The 19,008-nt window shown below is 41.9% G+C and overlaps 3 protein-coding genes across 3 annotated transcripts in view; all 3 read left to right on the forward strand.

Annotated features, from left to right (window-relative positions):
* The window catches only part of LOC132877588 (tripartite motif-containing protein 16-like), a 421,828-nt gene that overhangs the window by 45,547 nt on the left and 357,273 nt on the right, over nucleotides 1-19,008 (forward strand). The gene's annotated exons all lie outside the window — the stretch shown is intronic.
* Nucleotides 273-11,066, forward strand: LOC132868652 (E3 ubiquitin/ISG15 ligase TRIM25-like). Its single transcript, XM_060901714.1, has 3 exons — nucleotides 273-1,108; nucleotides 8,883-9,110; nucleotides 9,243-11,066. Exons 1-3 carry the CDS (start codon nucleotides 365-367, stop codon nucleotides 9,519-9,521), a joined length of 1,251 nt encoding a protein of 416 aa, XP_060757697.1. The 5' UTR covers nucleotides 273-364; the 3' UTR covers nucleotides 9,522-11,066.
* On the forward strand, nucleotides 9,567-16,624 carry LOC132878885 (tripartite motif-containing protein 16-like; the record flags this gene model as incomplete). The annotated part of the gene is made up of 2 exons (XM_060913692.1): nucleotides 9,567-9,666; nucleotides 13,575-16,624. Coding segments are annotated over 2 exons (630 nt in total), but the record flags the coding sequence as incomplete, so codon positions are not given.

The following is a 19,008-nucleotide window of genomic DNA, read 5'->3' on the forward strand; positions in this document are numbered from 1 at the left end:
GTGAAGGCTGGAGCGCTCATACTGAGTGAAATGGAGATTATGTTTAATAAAGATCCACTTTTGTGATTTCTATTAGCAATAAACAATGCAAAATCAATAAAATACGGTTTTCCTTCCTGACAGCTGCATCCGCCTCACTTTTAAAATGGCTCCAACATTCTTTAGGGATGAAGATCAGTTTAAAGATGTCACGAGGAAAAAGCTGTTCAACTGAAACAATTGTAATTTATCAACAAGGCTGAAAGTTGTGCTTGAGGTGTCAGTAGGTGGAAAAGTCCAGAAAATTAAGATCCATTCTGTGAGTATTTCATGAAATTAATCCTAATCAGTGCAGCTACATATTTCTGCACTGAAGGGAGATGAAATGGTGAATAGTGGAGTGTTCATGATCTCTCTGTGTTTGTGCTCCTCCTCTTCCTCTATTGCTCTTTCACACACAGAACCAGGAAGTAACTCCTCATTTCAGAGAAAACAAACTGTTCTCTTTCTCTCTCTCTCTCGTTGTGAGTTCAGGAAAATGGCCGAGGCCAGTATTTCAGTAGCTCAGGACCAGTTCATGTGTCCAGTGTGTCTGGATCTCCTGAAGGATCCGGTGGCTATCCCCTGTGGTCACAGTTTCTGTAAGGTGTGTATTAATGGCTGCTGGGATCAGGAGGATCAGAAGGGCGTCTACAGCTGTCCTCAGTGCAGAGACACTTTCACGACAAGGCCTGTTCTACGCAGAAACAACATGCTGGCTGAAGTGGTGGAGAAACTGAAGAAGACTGAAGTCCAAGCTGCTTCTCCTGCTCACTGTTACGCTGGACCTGGAGATGTGGAGTGTGATTTCTGCACCGGGAGAAAACACAAAGCCGTCAAGTCCTGTCTGATGTGTTTGGCTTCTTATTGTGAAACTCATCTGAAACCTCACTATGAAGTTTCTTCATGGAAAAAACACACATTAATTGAAGCCTCAGCAAAACTCCAAGAGAAGATCTGCTCTGAACACGATGAAGTGCTGAAAATCTACTGTCGTACTGATCAAATATGTATTTGCTCTTTGTGCATGTTGGATAAACATAAAAACCATGACGCTGTTTCAGTTGCAGCAGAAAGAGCTGAGAAACAGGTGAGAACTAGAAATCTTTCCAGAATTAAATTATCTTAATTATCGTTTCCCATCTAGAAACAGGTGCTTTACTCAGTGATATGATTTGAACTTTAATTTCAATGTGTCTCAATCAGAAGGATTCTGTAAAAGCTGATTAAAATTGTCTGTGTTCTGGTGAACAGAGTGTTAAATTCAGAGGTGGAAAGTAACGAATTACATTACTCGCGTTACTGTACTTGAGTAGCTTTTTTGTGTACTTATACTTTTTCAAGTAATTTCTAAAGAGTGTACTTTTACTTTTACTTAAGTATGTTTTCTTTTAAGTAGTGTACTTCGGTACATTTTACATCACAACCGTTACTGAGTAAAAAAAATAAAAAATAAAAAAAGGCTAAAACAGAGAAGGGGAAATGCGTTCTGGAAATGAATCACGGGAAGGACAGGTGTCGCGCGCGAGTCTCACACAGACGATGGCGGACATGCACCGGCGCTTTAAGGGGGGGGGGGCTTCGGGGGGCTCACGCCCCTGGGCCACAGCCAATCAGGGGCCTTGTAATATTAATAAAATAATAAACTGTCGGAATCGTGGGCCTACATTAATGTACGGATAGAAATAAAGTTAGAAATAAATGAGCGCACAGTAGCCTGCTGTAAGAGACATGGTGGATGTGGTTCGCGAAACGAACACCCACAACTGTACCAGAATAAAATGTAACAAAATGTAACGTCACGCACGAAAGCGCGCCAAAGACTGCAGACTGCAGAGACACAAATTTAGAGACTTTGAAAGATGAAGCGTTCACATGTTAGCGGGGCGCATAAAAGGAAAAAAAGAGAGATGCAGGTAATGATAGAATTGTTGCCTAAAGTCACAGACTTTTTTAAGGTAAGGATCACCAATCTGTTCAGAATATCAGCTACTTATCAGTTATCAGCCTACCAGCAGCTAGGCTATGTGTAGCTAGGCTAGATATGCTATGATCTGTCCAACAGTAAAATAAATCAGTTGTGATTTGAATACGTGTCGTGTGATTTGAGTTATAATCCTGTTAGTGTAATAGCATATTTCGATGGGGATAATAAAATGTCTAAAACGGCATCTACTGAAGAAATTGATGAAAAGATTGTAGCCTATAATTGTCACAGTTCAGGCAGCAGACAGAGTAAGCATACTGAGGGGAATAGCAATACAAAGCTAGCATTCTTTTCGTTTATATCCACCTTTAATCATTTTTCTTAGGAAGCCGTGCCACACTACCTCAATTTTGTGAATTTCACTGGATGATAGTTGCCATGCCTGTGTGCTGTACAGGAGACGAGATCGAACGCATGCCACTAGGAACTTTATACGGGTTTTTAGTAGTATTCGGTGGTCGGTTAGAACGTGTTTCAGTTCATTCCATTTCATGAATGCAGCACTTATCCTAGCATGCAGGAAGTGTGAGGATTCATCACAGTTGCTGACATTATAACCAAGATATTTAAAGGTGCGGACGTTTTTAATATTAGTGCCGCCAAGGGAAATGATACTTGGTTTACATTTGATATCCTCATTGACGTTAAAAGCCATTGTTTCTGTTTTGACATATGATATTTGTAAACCAAAGCGGGTGTAGGTCTTATCATACAACTGAAGAATATTCTGAAGCTCCTCGATGGATCCAGCGAGTATGGCCTGATCATCTGCGTATAGAATCTCTGTTATGCAACCCTCTCCTGATGCTCATGCTTTCGTATGCATTTCTCGTGTGGATACCTCATTTGGAATGCAATATCTGAACTTGAAGCCTGTATCTGGGTACAGTTTTGATATCTCATGCTGTGCAATCCTGACAACAAAGTCCATATAGATATTAAAAACTGATGGCGATTCTAGGGCACCTTGTCTTGCAGTGAATGTTTGTTTTCATGCCGCCGAGCTATTTTTATGTATTTTATTTTTTAAAAGGACTTGTCTGTAGGTGTGTGTGTTTTATGTTTACAACACATAGGTCTACATTAGCGCACGCGCGCTTGTGTGGTTATCTCTGGCCATGCCCCTGCGTGAAAGTTACGCAGCATCACTGTCCTGTCCGTGGTAATAATCAGAACCAGCTCTGTAATGATAATGCGCGCGTTCTTCTCTCCCTCTGTGGTCAGATGTGTTGAGCAATGTGAGCGTGGGCCTTGCGCAGCTACGCTGAGCCAAACGTAACCTATCGTAGGCTTCTAGGCTAATTACGCGCTTACACTAAATGCTTGACACGTATTGCAAATAAAATAAGTGTTTTCCTGGCCAACGGTAAGGGTAGGGTTGACAGGTAGCCTATGAGGGGCCTAGCCCCTGGGCCACGGGTGTTGATAAAGCGCCCCTGCGGACATGGAGGAGACCGAGGAACCTGTGGTGGACGACCCTGCAGAAAACGCAATTTCTTCCAGTAATGAAGTACACCCCTGGCCCTACATACGTGATCACTTCAGCTTCGTAGAGAAAAGGGGTGACAGTTTCATTATGCAATGCAGATTATGTGTGCCCAAGAAGACAACCATTGCGGCATACAAAAATTCGACGTCTAATCTGCGCAAGCATGTTGAAGTAAGTATTGTCATTGGCATCATAATCACGGGCGCAGATAGAGGGTGGGACGGGTGGGATTCGTCCCACCCAGATTTAAATTCACCTCGTTCGGTCCCCCCCACTTATAGGGAGGAAAAAATGTCTATGCTGTCTTTCTTTGCATAAGGCAAACCTCACAGAAAAATCAAAAGACTAATTACCCTTCAGTTTATTGAGGTGCACAGCAGTGTATACATAGTTGCAACAACTCACATAAAACAAAACAAAGACTGATATTCGGTTGGTTGAGCTGTGCAGACTGCACAGGTTGCGAGCTCGAGCTTGGTTGCTATGGTTACCCACAACAAGTTTGACAGGCATATCGGGATTGGGGTTGGTTTGCTGGCAGCTTTGTCCCCCCCCAGTTCAAAAAACGTATCTGCGCCCCTGATCATAATGTTTCCTTTCCATAGTAAAACTGACAATATGCTGGTTATATTCCAAAACTAGTGGATGGCATTGCTAATGTTGAAGTAGCAACCTGTTGGTACTGTAACATAACGGTAACTAGTCTGTTATTCGGTTGGCTAATCATGCAAGCAAGTTAGCTCGCCAACCTGACGTGATCAGTCCTCCTACCATTCTACATCCAACAGGCCAGAAAGGAATACTAAGCAAAACAAATAATGTTTGAAATGAATTGTTCAATAACACACAGTGCACACAGGCAAGCTATGAGATTTCGGTGCAACATTTAACTTTCATGTTTTGTGTACAATGCTTTGTGTGTGGTCAGGGCGATGTAAACGACATGACTGTGTGTATTGACCTTTTTTGTTTGTCTCAGTTTTAATGCAGCATTATCCTGAGCATTCAATTTGATACACTTCCTTTAAATAAAACATCTGGGTTGAGATGTACATATATCCTTGTTTCCTCTTCTTTTTCATTTTTGCACAACACAATGGAGGCAGAAAACACCCATTGTTAAAAGTAACTTTTACTTTTACTCAAAGTACATTTTAAATGATCTACTTTTTACTTTTACTGGAGTAGATTTTTTTGTCTGGTAACTTTACTTGTACTTAAGTAAAATTTCATCAGAGTAACAGTACTTGTACTTGAGTATAATATTTTAGTACTCTTTCCACCTCTGGTTAAATTTATCTTCAGTGATGGTCGTAATCTGGTTCGGGGTGGGTTTCCTGATAACGTTGCCCTTTAGACCTAAAGAGAGAGTTGAGAGACTCTCTTAAGGAACGAACGTTGTCTCTGTGTGTGGTTTTCCGGAACTCACTCGTAAGAAGGAGTTAAGAGCAACAGGACAAAGAGCATCTTTGCAGTTCACGTCCCCAATATAGGCATTAGTAGCTGCTAAAGGCAATCATACTGTCGTTGCTGAAGGCATTAGTAGTTGCTAAATCCAGTCGATAAGGTCACATGGTGCTCGTTTTTAACCAAAATCTAATGAAATATAAAGTGTTTAAAATAAGATAATATATAGTATCATCTGGAAGCATAACATATATAATGTGGTAATTAATTAATGAAATTATTTTATGTTTTTGGCAATTTTTTTTTATTCCAAGCGTGTTTTTAATGAAATGAACAAATGTTCACATGAAAGAATCTCATCTCATCTCATTATCTCTAGCCGCTTTATCCTTCTACAGGGTCGCAGGCAAGCTGGAGCCTATCCCAGCTGACTACAGGTGAAAGGCGGGGTACACCCTGGACAAGTCGCCAGGTCATCACAGGGCTGACACATAGACACAGACAACCATTCACACTCACATTCACACCTACGCTCAATTTAGAGTCACCAGTTAACCTAACCTGCATGTCTTTGGACTGTGGGGGAAACCGGAGCACCCGGAGGAAACCCATGCGGACACGGGGAGAACATGCAAACTCCACACAGAAAGGCCCTCGCCGGCCCCGGGGCTCGAACCCAGGACCTTCTTGCTGTGAGGCGACAGCGCTAACCACTACACCACCGTGCCGCCCACATGAAAGAATGAACAAATAATAAGCTAAATAATAAGGTAAATGTGTTCCCCGTGCTCGCTCATTTCACTGTTACCCCCCGATCATGCACTCAGGATTATTTCAGCTGTTCTCCCCAATACAGAGTGGGCCATGTTCTCCCTTATAAGTGCACAGAGAGAGAGAGAGAGAGAGAGAGAGAGAGAGGTTTTGATGTGTGTGTAGTGTGTACCGAAGGAGGTTTAATATATATAGTCAACCTTATATGGAAGGAGGTCAATTAAACCTTCTTCGGTACACACTACACACACATCAAAACCTCTCTCTCTCTCTCTCTCTCTCACACACACACACACACACACCATTAGAGGTGCAGAAATGTCTCATTTATAACACTAAATTAGTTAATCACTCACCTAATGGAGCTAAATTTGATTAAAATATAGTGATATAAATGTGACATTCTAATATCCATACGTAATTCCATAACATACTGAAATATATTCATCGTGTTTTGTGTATATTTATTTAATAATTAACAGAGCTGGACAAAGAACCCAACTTCATTACTTAAGTCAAAGTACAGATCCCACTGGGCAAATGTTACTCCGATACAAGTGAAAGTTGGACAGTCAAATTTTTACTTCAGTTAAAGATCTGCAGTATTTGCTTTTAAAAATCCTTAAGTATTAAAAGTACATTTTCTGTCAATGCATTGTTGTATTATAGCCACAACGCTTACAAAACCTAATGCCTCTGAAACACCTGACTGGATTTACTGACTAACTTGTAGAACCTGTAGAATAAACGCCTGGTAGAATGTTACAAAATGAAACACAACTGAACTGAAAAAGACCCATTGTCATTTTCATTTTTTTATTGTAACCCTCCTCCCCACCGCCACAAAGCAGCATGGTAGTGTTCTGACCCGGGTCTGGCAGTGTGTGCACACATGTATGTGTGTGTTAATCAGGAAGACAGTGGAACAGCTGTAAATGCAGCTTGCTCAGAAAATAAAAAGGACAATCCAACCTGATTAAAACCCAGATCCGCACCTCGAGCTTAATAACGGCCCAACAGCAACTCTGCTTTAAGCAAGACAACAACAAAAAGGTGCAAGACCATCATCTGACATCAAAACAAAAAATTCCAGCAATTTGTTGTGAATGACGAGTACAATACTGTCCATCTCACAGTCCTCACGTGCGCACGTGTGTAAGTGTATCTATTCATGCACATATGAATCTGCCTGTGGAATCATGTCAGTGAAGCTCCACCTGACATGCTAGCAAACTCTCTTCAAACTCAAAATCATATTGGGCAGCTAATATTATGAGAAAAGAAAGATTTCTACTTTTTTGTTTAATTGGCAAGATTATGATAAAACATTTCTGGAAGGACTTCAGAAAAGTGAACGTTATTCATGTTACTGTAACTCTGTTTTTAAATGCGAACTAACAGTGTCCAAGTTAACTAGCTATGTGTAAACATTAGACGTGGACAAGGTGATGGCAACTTGGCAAATCCATAGAAAGCCATTTGACTAATCAGATTGTGTAGCTGTTGCAATGTTATCGCGAGCTCTAAAGCACAGACAACTTCACTGCAAGCTTTCTCTTGGAATAAAACGTTTATATCCCTCAATATGCTTCCGCAGGTCGGATGGGGAGTTTTTGTAGGCTGTGATGTGCTCCGTTTTAGGCAAACAAAGCAAACATTTAAAATGAAACGACTCTTTATTCCTTTCAGAAAACTGAACCATGGGTTCTAGCTATAGAACCGTGGGTGTGTGCATTCCCCAGAAGAACCGCCTCCTTCCATTCTGCCATCAACTGATCGTGTTCAATAATGCTGCGGAGAAATCATTGATCTTGATTTTATCCAGTCTATGAACGTGACGTGACCCTAGTGATTACTGATAGACTGTCTCAGTGTCACCTGCGGAAAAAACAATCACGTTTTAGAAAATAAAATAAAAAAACATCCACTTTCAAAGCTGCTTCATAGTAACGAGTAACGAGGACCTTGATAGAAATGTAGTGGAGTAAAAAGTACGATATTTGTCTTTCAAATGTAGCGAAGTTAAAAGAAAGAAACCTTTATTTGTCACATGCACACTTCATCCTCTGCATTTAACCCATCTGAAGCAGTAAACACATGCGCACACACACCCAGAGCAGTGGGCAGCCACACAGCACCCGGGTACCTCAGCCCAAGGCCGCCCCACGTCAACCAAACTGCATGTCTTTGGACTGTGGGGGAAGCTGGAGCACCTGGAGGAAACCCATGGAGACACGGGGAGAACATGCAAACTCCACACAGAAAGGCCCTCGCTGGCCACAGGGCTCGAACCCAGAACCTTCTTGCTGTGAGGTGACCGTGCTAACCGTTACACCACCATGCCGCCCATGAAAAGTCATAAGTTTAAAAAAAATAACACTCAAGTAAATTACAGATACTAAAAAAGTGTACTTCAGTACAGAACTCAAGTAAACGTACTTTGTTACTGTCCACCTCTGATAATTAACTCGATGTACTTGCAATGTAGAAGAAAACTAATTGAACACCACCAGCAGATTCAACCCCAGTTTCCCCCGCTGACTGTGAGAGTCCCTCAGAGCCGCATGCGCATTCTGTGGATTCGGCAGCGAGCGAGTCGCTCTTTGTTTTGAACGAGTGCTCCGGGTCTCTCGTAAATTCCGAGCAAACTAAAGGACGACTTGTGCTACGATGTTGTTCGGGAAAAATACATTAGCTTGATGATGGATCTTAAGAGGTCATTTAAAACTCTCTTGGCCTTAAGAGGCTTTCGGGAAACCCAGCCCAGATCAGTTAGTGAACATTTCTCTCTCTCTCTCTCTCTCTCTCTCTCTCTCACACACACACACACACACACACACACACACACACACACAGAGTACATAACCTTCAGAGTGAAACATGAATGTACTTTGAACTGACATTAATATGGAACCAGTTCGCTCGTACTGTATAAAAAGCTGAATGTATTTTATTTGTCCTCAGAGTGAGTTAAAGGAGGAGCAGATGAAATCCCAGCAGAGAATCCAGGAGAAGCAGAAGAAGGTGCAGGAGCTGAAACAGACTGTGAACACTATAAAGGTGAGCAGTGAGCAGAGACAGAGCTGCTCCTAGAAACACACACAACATGGACAACGAGTCATTTACAGCCCCAGTAAGAGAGGGAATGATAGATGAGCTTTACATCTTGTGTGTGTGTGTGTGTGTGTGTGTGTGTCCTAACAGCTCAGTGCACAGACAGCAGTGGAGGACAGTGAGAGGATCTTTACTGAGCTGATCAGCTCCATGGAGAAAAAGCGCTGGGAGGTGACGGAGCTGATCAGAGATCAGGAGAAGGCTGAACTGAGTCGAGCTGAACGACTCCTGGAGCAACTGGAGCAGGAGATTGCTGATCTTCAGAGTAGAGTCACTGAGCTGGAGCAGCTTTCACACACACACGATCACATCCATTTCCTCCAGGTAACACTCACTGTCTGATCTACAGAGCCAGCTGTTCCTCACACACTCTCTAAAACACCTCTCATTAAGGGAACAATAAATGTCCCTGTCTGACATCACAAGTGGGTTTTACATTTCATTTGCTTTCTGTAGGTTTTAGCTTCTGGACGTCGCTCTCCTGAAATGGAAAGACCATCATTTCACACATCCAGCGTCACTGTCCATCAACATCTCTCATTTGATGGAGTGAGGAATTCTCTCTCAGATCTGAAAAAGAGACTCGAGGAATTCTGTGAGGAGGAATTCAACAAAATCCCTCCACATGGTAAGAGGAGCTGTTCCTGCTGGAGAAACACAGTGATGTGTTATTTCTTAGCGATGCTCCTGCTTTCTTTTCTGCAGACACTTTATTCACCTGACACTTTGAACTAAAACACTGATTTAAAATTAATAAACTGACTGGATCACTTTAAACTCTTTCCATCTTTTACACAAACTCATGTTTCTATTTTTCTCTCCACAGCTGCAGCAGTTCAGATCATTTCAGAACCACAGAGCAGAGAAGAGTTTCTGAAATGTACATCTAACACACACACACACACACACACACACACACACACACTGTTCTGGGCCTGTCACGATAACAAATTTTGTTGGATGATATATTGTCTCAAATTATTGCGATAAACGATATTATCGTTGACGTCTTTTCAAGACAATTTTATGCCACTAGTAAAATAATAATGATCATGCAAATACACCCTTTCATAGAACAGTAAACTTTTTAATTAAGTCAACTTATTCAGTTCAACAGTGGAATGTAAAAAATAAATCTAAACAAATATGCTAAAGAAATAAAACAACAATCAAACAAAACCACTCACAACAAAAACAATAAATAAAATACAATTTATGGCTCTTAAAAATTGCACTGAAGTGAATATTAACTTGGCACAGGGTAATAAAAAGACATTCTTTTCTTCACAGGCAACATTCTGCCAATCCAGTTTCTCAAAGATTAGTACCCAGATCAACAAAAAGTGCAAAGTAACAACGTATTGCCAGCTGTCATTTGGATAAAAGTCACAACAATTAGAACGAGATAACATGTAGGCAAGGGCGTAGGTTTGGTATTAACATTGGTGGGGACAAAAACCCAATGCCAACCCCCAGTGGTGCCAACTTCAGGTCAACATTAGAGGGTCACAATATTTTGCTCCGTTGTGTTCCACCAAAAGAGTCTCCATCATCTCTCCAAAGGCCAGACTTTTAACATTTGAAGTTCAGAACTGTAGTAATTCATGAATAATAATAATATGAAATCCATTTGATTAACTGCAAATCTTGCATGTGATGATGAACTCATTCTACCAATTTGCAAATGTGTTTTCCAAGCGAATACCGCACTGACTGTCGGGAGGGTGTATGTTCCTTTCCCTCATAAATGGAAATAAAACCCATCTGGAGCCTTAAATACTGCGTTCCATGAGGCTGGCAGGGGGAGTCGGCTCTCTTCTGTGGGATCTTTAACTAGTTTTCGAATGCTAGTTTAAGCTGATATGTGATTGATCTAACGGTAAAACAGCACGAGGGCTCGAGAACTTTGACAGGTTACAATTTTACTTCAGTGTTGCCAGATACTGCTGACGTTTTCCAGCCCAAAATATCTTCAAAACCCGCCAACATGCACTTAAAACTGCCCAAAATGTAAAATGTACTTGATGCCTATCTTGTAAAGTAAAAATATACAGCTAAAGTCCAGTATACTATTTGTAAATCGCACAAATAGCAACATGAGCCCGTCAGTGCTGGAGGTGAAAAATCTGCTGTCTGGTACTTGGCTCCGTGTGGTTGAATCAGATTATAAATCTGCAATCCTCTGCTGTGTTCTGAATCCTACATGCACCAGTAGGTGGCACACATGCATAATATTATGTAGGCTATGTTAGGCTACGATGCATACAGTGGGGCAAAAAAGTATTTAGTCAGCCACCAATTGTGTAAGTTCTCCCACTTAAAAAGATGAGAGAGGTCTGTAATTTTCATCATAGGTACAGTTCAACTATGAGAGACAGAATGGGGGGAAAGAATCCAGGAAATCACATTGTAGGATATTTAATGAATTAATTGGTAAATTCCTCGGTCAAATAAGTATTTGGTCACCTACAAACAAGCAAGATTTCTGGCTCTCACAGACCTGTAACTTCTTCTTTAAGAGGTTCCTCTGTCCTCCACTCGTTACCTGTATTAATAGCACCTGTTTGAACTCATCAGTATAAAAGTCACCTGTCCACAACCTCAAACAGTCACACTCCAAACTCCACTATGGCCAAGACCAAAGAGCTGTCAAAGGACACCAGAAACAAAATTGTAGACCTGCACCAGCCTGGGAAGACTGAATCTGCAATAGGTAAGCAGCTTGGTGTGAAGAAATCAACTGTGGGAGCAATTATTAGAAAATGGAAGACATACAAGACCACTAATAATCTCCCTCGATCTGGGGCTCCACGCAAGATCTCACCCCGTGGGGTCAAAATGAACACAAGAACGGTGAGCAAAAATCCCAGAACCACACGGGGGGACCTAGTGAATGACCTGCAGAGAGATGGGACCAAAGTAACAAAGGCTACCATCAGTAACACACTACGCCACCAGGGACTCAAATCCTGCAGTGCCAGATGTGTCCCCCTGCTTAAGCCAGTACATGTCCAGGCCCGTCTGAAGTTTGCTAGAGAGCATTTGGATGATCCAGAAGAGGATTGGGAGAATGTCATATGGTCAGATGAAACCAAAATAGAACTTTTTGGTAAAAACTCAACTTGTCGTGTTTGGAGGAGAAAGAATGCTGAGTTGCATCCAAAGAACACCATACCTACTGTGAAGCATGGGGGTGGAAACATCATGCTTTGGGGCTGTTTTTCTGCAAAGGGACCAGGACGACTGATCTGTGTAAAGGAACAAATGAATGGGGCCATGTATCGTGAGATTTTGAGTGAAAACCTCCTTCCATCACCAAGGGCATTGAAGATGAAACATGGCTGGGTCTTTCAGCATGACAATGATCCCAAACACACCACCCGAGCAACGAAGGAGTGGGTTCGTAAGAAGCATTTCAAGGTCCTGGAGTGGCCTAGCCAGTCTCCAGATCTCAACCCCATAGAAAATCTTTGGAGGGAGTTGAAAGTCCATGTTGCCCAGCGACAGCCCCAAAACATCACTGCTCTAGAGGAGATCTGCATGGAGGAATGGGCCAAAATACCAGCAACAGTGTGTGAAAACCTTGTGAAGACTTACAGAAAATGTTTGACCTCTGTCATTGCCAACAAAGGGTACATAAAGTATTGAGATGAACTTTTGTTATTGACCAAATACTTATTTTCCACCATAATTTGCAAATAAATTCTTTAAAAATCAGACAATGTGATTTTCTGGATTTTTTTTCTCATTTTGTCTCTCATAGTTGAGGTGTACCTATGATGAAAATTACAGGCCTCTCTCATCTTTTTAAGTGGGAGAACTTGCATAATTGGTGACTGACTAAATACTTTTTTTTGCCCCACTGTATCTAACATCTGCATTGCTGAGGTTATTTATTTTTTATTTATCTTTTTATCCTGTTTGTTTTATTAATTTTATAGGCCTAGTTATTCTGCTTAATTTATTTTTGTCTACATCCATGTATTTTCTTCATCTGTTATCCTGATTTTTGTGGATTTGTTAGATTGTACCTGTTTTATATACTTCAATTAAAAAAAATTAGGCTCCGATGCATGGCTGAATGTAACATGAGAAGAGAAAATGGAGAATGGATTGCGTCATTCTTATTTACTAGTTTATGAGTTCAGTTTCTGCACTACATTACACACATTCATATTAGTCTTACAGTTACATTAACTTTTTTTGTTTAAATAATACTTAATGAGATTGTTTATTGTTAATGATTAATTTAGGCCAATGCTCGATTTTGGTTGTTTAAAATACCTAAGGGGTGCTGGGTAAACTAGGTCTTTGTGTCGTGTGATGCCCGCGATCTCTGATTGGGTCACAGAAGTGTTTAATATGGATTGGATTGGATGTAGACTAGTGGACGGAGAAAGTACATAGAATGTGCTGCATCAAAGTCCTTCTAAGGCTGTAGAAGTGTCTCTGGCTGCATTCTCACACAGAACATTCGTGCGAAATGTTTATAAACATCTGATAAAAACCCGCCGAAAAAAACGTCAAAACCTCCCAATCTGGCAACACTGTTTTACTTGGCAACAGGATGTATCTGAATTCTGATTGGTTGTTGTATCTGGATTCTGATTGGTTGTTATATTATTGCCCTTTTGTTGCCTTCTTGAGCCCAGAGTGGGGGGAGGGGGGAGTGACAGGGTTCTACAGAGAAAAGTTTTCACTGCAACCGAACTGCTGTTTTTGTGACCACGCCCCCAGCGCGGATATTCATGTTCACATTGTTCAGTTTGTTTTTCTCTTTTATTTTAGATTTCTGTTATCTGACTCTGGATCCCAACACGGCACATCGTCACCTCATTCTGTCTGAGAAGAACAGAGCGGTGAGAGGCAGTGAGAGAGAGCAGCGTTACTCTGATCATCCAGAGAGATTTGCTTACTGGTGGCAGGTATTGTGTAAGGAGAGTGTGTGTGGACGCTGTTACTGGGAGGTGGAGCGGAGCAGTGATGGTGTGTCCATATCAGTCTCATATAAAGACATCAGCAGGAAAGGACGGGGTAATGAGTGTGTGTTTGGATGCAACAATCAGTCCTGGAATCTGCGGTGTTCTTCTTCTTCTCTCTCTGTCTGTCACAACAGCATTAAGACTGTTCTCAGAGTTCCATCAGCCTCCAGAATAGGAGTGTATGTGGATCACAGTGCAGGAACTCTGTCCTTCTACAGCGTCTCTGACACGATGAAGCTCCTCCACAGAGTCCACACCACATTCACTCAGACTCTGTACGCTGGGTTTGGGTTCGACTTGGTTTCTGGTTCTGTGAGATTGTGTGATCCAGAATAAAAGTGTGTAGTGTTTTCTGTAAAATTCCTGCACGTTGCCACGTTGTTGCTCAGTCGTCTGTTTCACTAGAACACAATCCAGCTGCACAAACACACTCATTTTAATATTTAAATTAAAACAGATGAATAATTTAAATAATTAAAAAGGAAATGTTAAAAATTTACTTTCAAACAAGAAACTCATCAAATTTAAAAAGAAAATGATCTCATGACCTTCGCATTATAAAGTTCTGTTTGTTTCATATTAAGCAGCGTCTCATTAAATAACTAATAAACAGTAATAAAGCCAGAACAGAACAACATTTTAAACCTGTTCAGGTCACACTATATAAAAATAAAACATCACTTTTGGAATGAATTTGATTTTTCTCCTTGTGTTCTAAGATGTAAAATCCACATTCACTTTTTCAAATCTGAAGTTGTTTCTAAACCCTGAGATTTGATTGTAAAACATTGAACAATATTTAAACTCCATTAGAACATCCAGTACATGATCGGTTCAGGCTGCCGATGTCGTGTTCATCCCATATTCAGCCTGGATGATGATTGGCCCGCAGATAGAACCTTATAAATCCAGGTTTATCTGTGAGTTTGGGATTTTTATTCAAATATTACAATCAAAGCTTTGCAGAATAAAAGATAAGAGCACAGGAGAATAAAGTTTCCCCCAGTGATGGAGTTTCTGTGCTGAACTCATTTTCAGACAGAAGCAAATTCAACCTTTTCCTGAGAGTTTCAGCAGCTGGATAAATATTGTTCAGTATTTTAAACTGAATTTCTTTCACTGTGGGTGAAATTGGCCATCTAAGATAACTACAGTGTGTATTTGTTAGCGTTCCTCCATCGTCAGTTATTCTTACTTTTAATTTATTTTTTTAAATCAGGGAATAGCTTCCATTTTAAAACATTTCTAATTCCTTTGTGATTAGATTTTTCACCAATTTCCACTTCACCGATTTTCAATTCAGGCAGTTTGACCGACACCTTTGAATATTCAAGGGTATTTTTTATCGTGAACCTTAAGGGAGGTGGAATAGCTCTACAAATTTGATTAAATTCTCTATAGACACATTTTAAATGAAACTTTTCTCAAACGAATTAAATTGCATTAAATGTCCATTTTCATCCATTAGATCGGTAACATTTAAAACTTTAAAGTCTTCCTATTAATAGTAATGGTTCTATTATTCCACAAGGTTAAGTATGCTCGCATTTGTGGACATAAATAATTTTGGTGAAATTTGGCAGCCTTGTCTGATTCCACGTAACATCTTAAATTTTGGTGTCATTCCAGGGTTAAGGGAGATATAACTATAAATATCATTGTGAAATATTTTAATAACCTTGCAGAACCCTTTTCCAAATCCAAGATTTTTGAGTTTTATAAACATAAAATCGTGCTCCACAGTGTCGAATGCTTTGAAAAAGTCTAGAAATAAAAGAAGACTATCTGATTCAATAATTGATTGGTAATCAGTCATATCCAGAATCAGTCGGACGTGGTTTTGAATATATCTTCCCTTCATGAAGGCTGATTGATATTTGTCTACAAGTTTTACATGTCCACGCTTTAGACGATTAGCAGATACTAAGGCAAGTAATTTATAATCATTGCATAGTAAGGTTATAGGTCTCCAATTGTCTAGCAACAACAAGTCTTTTTTGGGTTTTGGTAGCAAGGTTATTAAGCCTGTCTCCATAGTCGGGGATAAACATCTTTTGTGAATGCATTCTAAAAATGCTCTATATGATATTTTTTTTTAATATCCACCCAAAAGTATTTTAAAAATTCAGATGTTAAGCCATAGATTCCTGGTGATTTACCATTTTTCATTTGTTTGAATGCAATTTCAATTTCTGTGTTAGTTCATTCCTCATCAAGTGCATGTTTGTCTTCATCCATTTTTTTGATGTCATCATTGATGGGATAAAATAAGACGTCACATTCTGATTTATTAAATTTAAGTTACAATAAAAGAGCCAAATTTCATCCCGTTCTGATCTATTATATTATCATTGGTCATAAGCTTACTCATTTTTTTCTGAGTTTGTCTTTGATTTTCAAGTCCGAAGAAATACGATGAACTTTTTTCACCCTGTTTGATCCATCCAGCTCTTGATCGAGTGGAAGCTCCATTTGCCTTTATTGTGTACATTTTGTCTAGTTGAGACTGCAGTGACTGTAATTCTGAAATGTTTTCGAAGGATAGTTGTGTGTTATTTACTAATGTATTAATTTTCTCAATCAGATCCTTTTGCTCTTGTCTCCTTATTTTAATTGAACTTTTATTTCATTTTATTATTTTATTTCTACTATTTTTTAATTCTTATTATTTTTCTTCCCCATTTATTTTATGTAATTTTATTTTCTATTGCTTACTGTTTTGCTTTTACTTCTGTAAAGCACATTGAACTGCCACTGTGTATGAAATGTGCTATATAAATAAACTTGCCTTATCCGTGAAAGTTTTTTACCCATGCCAATTGCTATTTGTTTGACCTTAAACTTAAAACCATTCCCATTGACTACTATCAGACATGTCTAACTCTTCAACCTCCAAAATAAGAGACTTCACCTGATCACAAAATTCACCGTTCTGTAATTAGTTATTAAATTTCCAGATATGAGGAACACTGTAAAAAACCTAATTTTACAGTATGACTAATTTTTTTACAGCAGTTTTCTTGTTCTATAAAAATAGTGTACAAAACTAAAATTAGACATTACCTGTAAATCAACAATCCATCTGTTATTCTAAGTATTATGACAGTAATTATAAACTACATTTTTTTTTTACAGAAAAATACCATATTCATTTTACATGATCTTTTCAGTTTTCTTAAATTACATACAAATTCATGTAAAATGACAGTAATTATCTGTAAATAAATATGTAGCCTGGTATATTAAAGTGTGTCCATACTAACAATATTAACACTTCTCTGTAATTTTAAGGTAAATCTTATTTTTATTTGCATGTAATTATACATTCAACCTGTAATTAAATATGTAGTTTGTTATATAAAGGTTTAAGTCTATACTAACCATCTAACGTTTTTCTCTGTAATTTTAAAGTAAATCTGTGGCAGCGGGGGCGTGGTCAAGCATCGGTCTGTGACAGGAGGGTGGAGCCGGGGAAGGTGAGTGGCAGAATCGCTACACCTGACGGTAATTAACCTGTGTTTTGTGTGTGTTTTCCCAGTAAACCGCTCCCTATTTAAGGAGGCTGAGAGAGAGCAGAGGGCGCGCGACCCGGGATTGGAGGCTGAGTGTGTGTCTGTGTGCGTGTGTGCTGCGATCGTATAACTGAAAAGTTAATTAATAAATACGCTGTCTCTACCTCCAAACATTGTCCTGCCGTCCTCTGTGCTCCACCCACGCATTGTCCGCGCTACAGTGGTGCCGAAACCCGGGAAAAGGTGGAGCACCAGTTCTGCAGCTCCATGGAATCCTCCCCGTTCGCGGACTTGGTCCACGCCCTCGCCACGGCTCAGCAGAGCCAGCACCACGCACTCGTCACGCTCCGAAAGGAGCAGGAGCACCGCTTCGAAGCACTGGTGCTGGCCCAGCAGGAAGACCGAGAGGCGTTCCGGCGGCTCCTCGCGTCAGCGGGGTCCACCAGCGCCCCGGCCACGGGCCCGTCTCCCCTCACTTTGACCAAGATGGGCCCGCAGGACGACCCCGAGGCTTTCATCACCTTGTTCGAGCAGGTCGCCGAAGCCTCGGGGTGGCCGATGGAGCAGCGCGCGGCACGCCTCCTCCCCCTCCTTACGGGAGAGGCGCAACTGGCCGCACTACAGCTCCCCGCCGACCGCCGGCTGGCCTACGCTGACCTTCGCCGGGCTGTCCTCCAGCGCGTGGGGCGCACGCCGGAGCAGCAGCGCCAGCGCTTCCGCGCGCTGCGGATGGAGGAAGTCGGCAGCCCGTTCGCGTTCAGCCAGCAGCTCCGGGACGCCTGCTGGCGGTGGCTGAGGGCCGAAGATCGCGACGCCGAGGGAATCATCGACCAGGTGGCGCTGGAACAGTTCGTCGCCCGCTTACCAGCCGGAACCGCGGAGTGGGTCCAGTGCCACCGCCCGGCGTCGCTGGATCAGGCCGTAGGACTGGCGGAGGATCATCTGGCGGCTGTTCCGGTGGCAGGACAACGGATGGCATCGTCTTCTTTCTCCTCTTCTCTCTCTCTGTCTCCCCCCCTCCTCCCGTGTCCCGTCCTCGCCCCATTCCCCCACCACGGAGGCGGGGGCTGGCTCCACCCCAGCCGGCCCGCCACACCCGTGGTGCCCTCCCGTTTCTCCCTTCTGTGTCTGTCTCTCCCCCCCCGCAGGTGAGTGAGCCCCAGAACACAGCTGCAGAGGGAAGGCCCGGGCCGGTTTGCTGGCGCTGCGGGGAACCGGGCCACCTGCAGCAACAATGTGCAGCGATGGAGGTGGGGGTGGTGGTGCGGATCCCCAACGTGCCAGAGGCTGCCCTCGATCGGGCCGGAGCGTATCGCATACCGGTAAGTGTACAAGGGGCTACATATCAGGCGTTGGTGGATTCAGGCTGCAATCAGACCTCGATCCGCCAAAGCCTGGTGCAAGACAAGGCATTGGGGGGAGCACAAGGGGTGAAGGTGTTGTGTATGCACGGGGATATTCACAGCTACCCGTTGGTGTCGGTCCACATATATTTTAGAGGGGAAAAATCGATAGTGAAGGCGGCGGTTAATCCTCGCCTTACCCACTCTTTGATCTTGGGGACTGATTGGCCGGGATTTCGGGGTTTAATGGCATGCCTAGTAAAGAGTGGGTCCTGCTGGTTGACGGGGGAGGGTTCCGGTGTCGCTTTGGCTGGAGCGGCGGTCGCAGAGCCGTCTACGTCATCTCCGCGACAGGGTGAGGAGCCGCCGGCCCCTCTTCTTTCTA

This window comes from Neoarius graeffei, chromosome 2 (assembly GCF_027579695.1).
Source record: "Neoarius graeffei isolate fNeoGra1 chromosome 2, fNeoGra1.pri, whole genome shotgun sequence".
Taxonomy (NCBI): Eukaryota; Metazoa; Chordata; class Actinopteri; order Siluriformes; family Ariidae; genus Neoarius; species Neoarius graeffei.

Bases quoted from the DNA above. Each gene is read 5' to 3' on its own strand.
- LOC132868652 (XM_060901714.1), top strand. From the start codon at position 365: ATGGTGAATAGTGGAGTGTTCATGATCTCTCTGTGTTTGTGCTCCTCC. The intron at 1,109-8,882 runs GTGAGAACTAGA...TAACAGCTCAGT, and splicing joins CAGAAAGAGCTGAGAAACAG to GCACAGACAGCAGTGGAGGA. The intron at 9,111-9,242 runs GTAACACTCACT...TGCTTTCTGTAG, and splicing joins ATCACATCCATTTCCTCCAG to GTTTTAGCTTCTGGACGTCG.